General features: G+C 45.9%; 1 protein-coding gene across 1 annotated transcript; it reads right to left on the minus strand.

Annotated features, from left to right (window-relative positions):
- Window positions 1-660: 660 nt before the first annotated feature.
- On the minus strand, window positions 661-3,976 carry LOC125539475 (disease resistance protein RPM1-like). Its single transcript, XM_048702933.1, has one exon. It carries the CDS (start codon window positions 3,890-3,892, stop codon window positions 1,121-1,123), a length of 2,772 nt encoding a protein of 923 aa, XP_048558890.1. The 5' UTR covers window positions 3,893-3,976; the 3' UTR covers window positions 661-1,120.
- Between the last annotated feature and the right edge of the window lie 5,940 nt (window positions 3,977-9,916).

The following is a 9,916-nucleotide window of genomic DNA, read 5'->3' on the forward strand; positions in this document are numbered from 1 at the left end:
GTGTGCTCCTCCAGAGGGATTGATGGCCATATATACTTTTTCACTGGAATCATTAGGTGCAATCAGCAATTGAGTGGAGAAATGTTCATATCACCTGATGCAGTGGATGTAAAGCCTGTGAGGAACTTCATGATCGACAATTTCGTGAAGTCTTTCTTACTACTAGAAGTGGGCTTAATAACTGTTCCCTTCTACGTCTCCGTATGACATAATACCAGAATCTTGTGTAATAGCTTGAATTCAGTTCGCTCCGTCTTCTGTTATAATGTTATGTGTAAAGAGGTATCTCAGAATGTCATCATGTTAATCTTATTTCATTTATCTGTTAATCCATTGTGCTCCTTGCAGCAATCTGCTGACAAATTCATATATTCATGAAAAGCTTGTGTAAAACACTTGTTCCATTCTATATGAAAGCCATCACCATTCGAGAACATATGGTAAACCAACTGATGAGCATTTAAAATTTACAGTAACTACAGAAAGTATGCTATAAAGCACTGAGATCCGTGATCCAGTGAACATGTCTTTTTCCTGTGAAATGCAGCGACTAATTTCTCCTGTACTAATATGTGCAGCCCCAGCAGAATTATCACCCTAGATCACTGCCAATGTGGCCACAAATGCTATAAAATCCACAAGATAAAATAAGAAGGAGGGTTTTAAGTCCACAGTTCAAGATCAAACTTCATTCACTAATTGGATTTGTATATCAGTGCATGCTTTACAGTATCTGGGCATGCTTCACTTTTTTTGCTTGGAAACCGGCTATTTATTGAAGCATCAAGCTGATACAAATACATGAACCCGGCCTCTACAACAACACCATGGCGAAGCATTGAGGACACACACACACACGTGCCTCCTTGTTTCATGGCAATGCACATTCCGTAACCAACAGGTTCTTTACCAATGACAAAGAGATGAGGGTCCGAAACTCTGAAACAACACCTCTGGCCGTTGCCTGAACCGTCAAAGCTGGCTGGAGAAGGAACAAAGTGGAAGCAGTGCCAAAACCTCAAAATGACGCCTCCAAGAAGGTGATTGATGCCCATCCATCTTTTTAGTGCCCAGCAAATCCAGCAGACTTCACACAATGCTGCATCCATTTTTCAATGCCCTACATTTGAACAGTGAATAGGTTGGTGTAAATTGTTTTCTGCAACAATTGTCCATTATACCAGTGGATGTTCTTAACAGTTGTAGTGCGCTGAGAATCTTCATAATTCCCCTGTAATGTTTCTCCATCTTGAATCTTTTGTATCATCTCACTTGGCATTTCAAAAAGCTCAAGGTTGTCAAGCTGTGTGAGGTTCTCGATGCCTTGGGGTATTTCAGTTAGGTCACAACGGCCTAAGATTAGCTCATTTAGATGTACAAGACTCCCTTTTTGAAACTCTACATGAGAAAGGTTAGGCAAGTCATGTAAACTCAGCTTCTTAAGAACTGGAAAACAGCCTTCTGGAAAGGTCAAGCTCTTGTCGCTGTATGCATTGTTCAGGGTAAGATGTAACAGCCTGGGAAGTGATGAGAGCAATCCAATTGAATCTCCCTTGAGCTCAGATGAACATAAACGCAACTGCACGAGGCTATCAAGGCGGCCAACCCATGAAGGCAACTTACCTCTTGCTAACATCCCTGTCAATGAAAGTCTCTGTAGCTTTATTGGTGGTTGAGAAAATGGCTCCAAGTCCAATGATACATTAGCATCTCGACTGACAATTCCCAAGCGCAGAAGGCCACTCATTTTGGAGATGGATGAGGGCAAATGAACAAGAATGCTCTCATGCACACCAAATAGCTCTAAGCTCTTCATATGTTTCAAGCTTCCTAAGGATTTGACCATGTTCTCATCAGCTTCAACGTATTTAAGGGTCTGCAGGCAGGTTAGATTTTGTAGTCCCTGTGGAAATACAATTGCTGAACCAGGCCCTGGATACCTAAAATCTGCAGATCGGCGTCTATACAATATCAGGTGGCGCAGGCTCTTGAGCTTCGCGATGCTAGGCGGTAACCTCTGGACCATGGACCACTTGGTGTCTAAAGTTTGCAAGTGATGTAATTTCCCCAATTCCTGTGGAAGCTCTTCAATGAGAGTGGACCGGATGCCAAGATACCGCAGATTAAGAAGATTGGTCAGTGAGCTAGGTAGTTTGTCTATCTGAACGAACCATAAGTTTAAAACGGTTAATAACCTAAAACCCGACAAGACTGAAGAATCCATATCTGCCATAAATGCATTGAAGGAGCGAATCGATGTCAACTTTGGAACTGTTATATGATCAGTTTCGCATCGGTCAAGTATAAGATGACGGATTTTCTTGCTTGACTCCAATGCTGGCGAACACTTTGAGAATACAATGAACCCTTCCTTCATGGACCTTTGCAGAATCAAATCTCTGATCAAGTCATGAATGCAGAGCCGCTTCACTCTTCCAAACTCATTTTTTAGCGTGACCTGCAACAGGCTACGTTGCACTAGCTGGTTCAGGTAATCATCCGCGATCTCCTCCAATGTGCCCTGGCCCTTTTCCTCAATATAGCCTTCTGCAATCCACAACCTGATCAGAATTTTCCTTTTGATCAAGAAATCTTCAGGGTATATACTGCAATACAGCAAACATCTCTTCAGGTGATAAGGCAGATCGTCAATGCTCAGATTCAGTATGCTTGACACTTGCCCAATTCCACGAACACTGCTTTCATTCCAGTCAAGGCAGTCATGGACATTCTTCCAAGCAAATTCCGTTCTATCCTTCAATGCAAGGAGGTTACCAACTGATACAATTGCTAATGGTAGACCACAACATCTGCCCAGTATCTTCACAGCCCAATGCTCCAGATGATGCGGGCACTCCCGGTTGTCATCTTTCCTGAATGTGGTGTTACAAAACAAGGACCATGCTTCTTGCTCACGTAGCGGTTCCAACATGATGATCCTGGTGGATGCTGCGAGAGAGGCAACATCTTGACTGCGTGTCGTGATGATTATCCGGCTCCCGGTTCCATCATCAACCAACGCATTGCGGATTTCATACCACGCATTGGCATCCCAGACATCATCCAGCAATAACAGGTACCTCTTGTTGGCGAGATGCCCATGCAAAGCTTCCACCAGCGACCGGTAGTCCATCTCGTCAATGTCTGGCATGCCGGCACGGGCGTCCCGGTGCAATTCTTTGGCAATTTTCCTTAGGAGGTCATCCGTCGTGAAGTTCTTGGAGACGGACACCCATGCAGCGCAGTCGAAGTAGCGGCTTGCGGCGACTTCCTTGTACACGCTGGTGACCAGAGTGGTCTTGCCAACGCCGCCCATCCCACACACGGCGACCAGCGACCTCCGAGAGTCAAGGTCCTCCGTAAGCCATTTCATCAGTAACCTTCTGTGCGCCGCAACGCCGACGATTTCCCCATGCTCCACGAAATGCGCTGCTTCCGCTAGCTTCTGGCCTACAACGGGCCCGGTGCCGCCGTCGGGAGCGGAGCTTGACGCGGAGGCCTCAGCCTGTCGGATGCCGTACCGCTCCTTGGCATCCGACAGGTCGCGGAGCCTCGCCCGCGCCTTGCCTAGCCGTCTGGCCAGAGCGACCCACGCGCCGAAGTTAGCGCAGGCGCGGACGAAGCCGCCGCCGGAGAGGAAGGCGTACTCGTCCGCGGCGTCCTCCAGCTCGAAGCCGACGTCCCGGATCTGGTCCACCCAGGCGGAGACGAGCGCGTCCGCGCCGCGGCAGGAGTCGGCGAACCGGAGGAACGCGCGGAGGAGCTCCAGGTCCCGCGCCGCGGCGGCGATGCCCGAGCGGACGGTCACGAGAGAGGAGATGTCGGCGGCCGCACCGCGCGACAGTGTTGCGGCGACCTTCGCCGAGAGCGATATCGCGATCATCTCCGCCATGACCTCGCCGTAGACGAGCTGCGTGGTGTGGCAAGTCAGCGATTCTCTTTGACTGGCGGCAGCGATTCGATTCTCTCTCTATCCCGTCTGGGAATAGTTTCTTTTAGTTGATTTTTTTTTGTTTGAATTGATCGTCTGGGAACAGCTAACCATGAAAAACAAGAATAAAAATGTTTTCCACTCGTCCCGGCTGAAACCCTAGCCGTTGTAAGAAGAGGCCAATATTCCAGCGCCGTCCTCCGGCGGCTTCCCTCCGCTGGCGACCTCAGTCGTCAGTGGTGAGGGGGTCGCCGGATCTACGCGCGTGGATCGTTTTTACTTCCTTGTAGTCTAGATTTTCAGGTTTGTTCATCGTCTTGACTTCGGCGGCGACGATGACGGTGTTGAATAAAGATTCTTCGGATCCTTCTGTGACGAGGCCATCGGTCCTATGGTTGGGGATGGATTTGAAAACCGGTCTGTTCAATCAAGGATGGCTTGGCGGCGGCATCCTCGTTGTGGACATGTGTCCTCGGGTTCCACAGTTGCAACGGCGTTTGCTCCAGTGTCGGCGCGGAGTTTGGGAGGTAGGTCAGGAGCTGATGCAGATTGTGGTCTGCATCGACGACATCTGAAAGACAAAACATGTGCTGGGTTCGTGGTTCGTGGATGGCAGGTATGGTCTCCTCCTTCGGTGTCTTAGTCGTGGTGGGGTGCCAGATCAGGAGTTTGATGATGTGTCTGGGGTGTTGTCCCGATCTGATTCGTTCAACGGCAAATGCTTCACTTTTGGTGAGCCATCTTGGAGGTCCGCAAAACTATATATCAGCGATGGAGCCGTGTCGAGCTCGGGTGATGAGGTGATATGTCGTTCTTTTCTTCGATGGCTGCTATGGTGGTGCCGAAGGCAGGTAACGTGCGTTGGTGTCAACCTCAAATATATTCTTCTATCTTTTCAGTTTTGTCATGTTAGTCCTTACGTGATTTGTACTTTGATCTTTATGATATGAATGAGACATGTATTACCATGCAAAAAATCAGAATAAAAATGATAAGAAAAAAACTGAAACAGATCAAAAAAGAAAAAGAAAAAATCGAGAAAAGGAAAAGAAAGAAAAAATAAAACAAAAACAAAAAACCCGGTTCAGGGAAGGTTCAGGTGAAACCCCGAATGGGTCGGCCCACAGAAACAGCAGCAGGCGAAGGGGTACGCGCTATGTCGCTTGACAGCGACCTAAGCGCACTAGTAGAAAAATGGGCTTTCGTTCGGGCCTGGCCAGCCCATGAGTCATGGTTCTTCCACAAACCGGGACCAATGGATGCATTCGTCCCGGTTCGTGAGCCCAGGGGGCCGGCCGGGGCCTCATGGGCATTGGTACCGGTTTGTATGGATACATTTGTCCCGGTTCCAGGCACGAACCGGGACCAATGGGCCTCGCTCCTGGCCCACAAACATTGGTCCCGGTTCTTGGCTCGAACCGGGACAGAAGGCTGGGCTTTAGTCCCGGTTCCAGCCATGAACCGGGACAAATGAGTTGCCTATATATACCCCGTCGTTGTAGCAGAGCACTCCACAGTGCTCAGTTTTTTCTGGCCGGCGAGGAGAGGGCATTTGGGTGCTCTAGCTCACCTGCTATGCACACGAGGTGTTTGATGAAATGCCCAAGCCACGCTAGTTAAGCTTTCTTCTCTCGAAGCTCGACCTTCAAGCTCCATTTTCCCCGAGATTTGTCTAGGTTTAGCGGTCCGTCACGTCCCGTCCCCGTCTTCACCGCCGTCGATCGCCCGCGCCGATCTCGTCGCCTGCACCACTGTGGTGAGCCTGTTATCTTCTTCTGAAAGAAAAATAATTCTTACTTTAGATAGATACTTGTCTAATTTTCTTACTTTTATTATTGCTTGTGCTTAAATAGTGCGATGGTTTTGGTATCCGCCCCCGTCGGCCCTCGTCCTGGCTATGATTCGGATGTGGTATATATTATCTTTTATAACTATCTGGTTCATTTATTGTTTATGACAATTATGCCTATCAAGTTGACATAGATTTTATTTATGTAGGAGGTAGTTGAACCGGAAATTCCAACCGACCCTATTGTCGAGAGGTTAAATTTAGTTGAAGAAGAAAACAATTACTTGAAGGAAAAAACAAAAAAAATTGAGGAGGAGAAGATGATATTGGAGTTGCATGTTGCGGATGTCGTCGATGATCACAAGATCAAGATGGATGCAATGCGGTTGAAGATGAGAAAGATTAGAAAATATGCCATTCATATCGAGGCTTGGTATCATTATGCCGTTGGATCAATTTTTACCTTGGTTGTGATTATGATCGCATTTATTGTTGCATTGAAATGTTTCACATAGTTTCAATGTATGGTTTAACTGTTGGGGAACGTAGTAATTTCAAAATTTTCCTACGCACACGCAAGATCATGGTGATGCATAGCAACGAGAGGGGAGTGTGATCTACGTACCCTTGTAGAGCGACAGCGGAAGCGTTATGACAACGTGGTTGATGTAGTCGTACGTCTTCACGGCCCGACCGATCAAGCACCAAAACTACGACACCTCCAAGTTTTAGCACACGTTCAGCTCGATGACGATCCCCGGACTCCGATCCAGCAAAGTGTCGGGGAAGAGTTCCGTCAGCACGACGGCGTGGTGACGATCTTGATGTACTACTGTCGCAGGGCTTCGCCTAAGCACCGCTACAATATTATCGAGGACTATGGTGGCAGGGGGCGCCGCACACGGCTAAGAATATGATCACGTGGATCAACTTATGTGTTTCTGGGGTGCCCCTGCCTCCGTATATAAAGGTTCAAGAGAGGAGGAGGCCGGCCGGCCCCTATGGCGCGCCAAGGAGTCCTCTACTCTACTAGGAGGGGGAAAGAAGTGGGGAGGGAGAAGGAAAGGGGGCGCCGCCCCCCTCTCCTAGTCCAATTCGGACCAGGGGGAGGAGGCGCGCGGCCCACCTTTGGCTGCACCTCTCTCTCTCGACTAAGGCCCATATGGCCCATTACTTCTCCCGGGGGGTTTCCGGTAACCCTCCGGCTTTCCGGTTTTCTTCGAAATCACCCGGAACACTTCCGGTGTCCGAATATAGCCATCCAATATATCAATTCTTATGTCTCAGCCATTTCGAGACTCCTTGTTATGTCTGTGATCACATCCGGGACTCCGAACAACCTTCGGTACATCAATACGTATAAACTCATAATATAACTGTCATCGAAACCTTAAGCGTGCGGACCCTACGGGTTCGAGAACAATGTAGACATGACCGAGACATGTCTCCGGTCAATAACCAATAGCGGGACCTGGATGCCCATATTGGCTCCTACATATTCTAAGAAGATCTTTATCGGTCAGACCGCATAACAACATACGTTGTTCCCTTTGTCATCGGTATGTTACTTGCCCGAGATTCGATCGTCGGTATCCAATACCTAGTTCAATCTTGTTACCGGCAAGTCTCTTTACTCGTTCCGTAATACATCATCCTGCAACTAACTCATTAGTTGCAATGCTTGCAAGGCTTAAGTGATGTGCATTACCGAGAGGGCCCAGAGATACCTCTCCGACATTCGGAGTGACAAATCCTAAACTCGAAATACGCCAACCCAACATGTACCTTTGGAGACACCTGTAGAGCTCCTTTATAATCACCCAGTTACGTTGTGACGTTTTGTAGCACACAAAGTGTTCCTCCGGCAAACGGGAGTTGCATAATCTCATAGTCATAGGAACATGTATAAGTCATGAAGAAAGCAATAGCAACATACTAAACGATCGGGTGCTAAGCTAATGGAATGGGTCATGTCAATCAGATCATTCAACTAATGATGTGATCCCGTTAATCAAATAACAACTCTTTGTCTATGGTTAGGAAACATAACCATCTTTGATTAACGAGCTAGTCAAGTAGAGGCATACTAGTGACACTCTGTTTGTCTATGTATTCACACATGTATTATGTTTCCGGTTAATACAATTCTAGCATGAATAATAAACATTTATCATGATATAAGGAAATAAATAATAACTTTATTATTGCCTCCAGGGCATATTTCCTTCAGTCTCCCACTTGCACTAGAGTCAATAATCTAGATCACATCGCCATGTGATTTAACATCAATAGTTCACATCTTTATGTGATTGGTTCACATCTCCATGTGACTAACACCCAAAGGGTTTACTAGATTCAATAATCTAGTTCACATCGCTATGTGATTAAGACCCAAAAAGTGATCATGTTTTGCTTGTGAGAGAAGTTTAGTCAACGGGTCTGCCACGTTCAGATCCGCATGTATTTTGCAAATTTCTATGTCAACAATGCTCTGCATGGAGCTACTCTACCTAATTGCTCCCACTTTCAATATGTATCCAGATTGAGACTTAGAGTCATCTGGATCAGTGTCAAAACTTGCATCGATGTAACCCTTTATGACGAACCTTTTTTCACCTCCATAATCGAGAAACATATCCTTATTCCAGTAAGGATAATTTTGACCGCTGTCCATTGATCTACTCCTAGATCACTATTGTACTCCCTCTCTTAACACAGTGTATGGTATACAATAGATCTGGTACACATCATGGCATACTTTATAGAACCTATGACTGAGGCATAGGGAATGACTTTCATTCTCTTTCTATCTTCTGCCGTGGTCGGGCTTTGAGTCTTACTCAACTTCACACCTTGTAACACAGGCAAGAAACTTTTTCTTTGACTGTTCCATTTTGAACTACTTCAAAATCTTGTCAAGGTATGTACTCATTGAAAAAACTTATCAAGCGTCTTGATCTATCTCTATAGATCTTGATACTCAATATGTAAGCAGCTTCACCGAGGTTTTTCTTTGAAAAACTCCTTTCAAACACTCCTTTATGCTTTACAGAATAATTCTACATTATTTCCGATCAACAATATGTCATTCACATATACTTATCAGAAATGCTGTAGTGCTCCCACTCACTTTCTTGTAAATACAGGCTTCACCGCAAGTCTGTATAAAACTATATGCTTTGATCAACTCATCAAAGCGTATATTCCAACTCCGAGATGCTTGCACCAGTCCACAGATGGATCGTTGGAGCTTGCACATTTTGTTAGCACCTTTCAGATTGACAAAACCTTCTGGTTGCATCATATACAACTCTTCTTTAATAAATCCATTAAGGAATGCATTTTTGTTTATCCATTTGCCAGATTTCATAAAATGCGGCAATTACTAACATGATTCGGACAGACTCAAGCATAGATACGAGTGAGAAACTCTCATCGTAGTCAACACCTTGAACTTGTCGAAAACCTTTTGCGACAATTCTAGCTTTGTAGATAGTAACACTACTATCAGCGTCCGTCTTCCTCTTGAAGATCCATTTATTCTCAATTGCTTGCCGATCATCGGGCAATTCAACCGAAGTCCAAACTATGTTCTCATACATGGATCATATCTCAGATTTCATGGCCTCAAACCATTTCGCGGAATCTGGGCTCATCATCGCTTCCTCATAGTTCGCAAGTTCGTCATGGTCTAGTAATATGACTTCCAGAACAGGATTACCATACCACTCTGGTGCGGATCTCACTCTGGTTTACCTACGAGATTCGGTAGTAACTTGATCTGAAGTTACATGATCATCATCATTAGCTTCCTCACTAATTGGTGTAGTAGTCACAGGAACAGATTTCTGTGATGAACTACTTTCCAATAAGGGAGAAGGTATAATTACCTTATCAAGTTCTACTTTCCTCCCACTCACTTCTTTCGAGAGAAACTCCTTCTCTAGAAAGGATCCATTCTTAGCAACGAATGTCTTGCCTTCGGATCTGTGATAGAAGGTGTACCCAACTGTCTCCTTTGGGTATCCTATGAAGACATATTTCTCCGATTTGAGTTTGAGCTTATCAAGATGAAACTTTTTCACATAAGCATCGCAACTCCAAACTTTAAGAAACAACAGCTTAGGTTTCTTGCCAAACCATAGTTCACACGGTGTCGTCTCAACGGATTTAGATGGTGCCCTATTTAACGTGAA

Source organism: Triticum urartu, chromosome 2 (assembly GCF_003073215.2).
Source record: "Triticum urartu cultivar G1812 chromosome 2, Tu2.1, whole genome shotgun sequence".
In the NCBI taxonomy this organism is placed as follows: Eukaryota; Viridiplantae; Streptophyta; class Magnoliopsida; order Poales; family Poaceae; genus Triticum; species Triticum urartu.

Excerpts from the sequence above, each read along its gene's own strand:
- LOC125539475 (XM_048702933.1), bottom strand. The coding sequence starts at position 3,892 with ATGGCGGAGATGATCGCGATATCGCTCTCGGCGAAGGTCGCCGCAACA.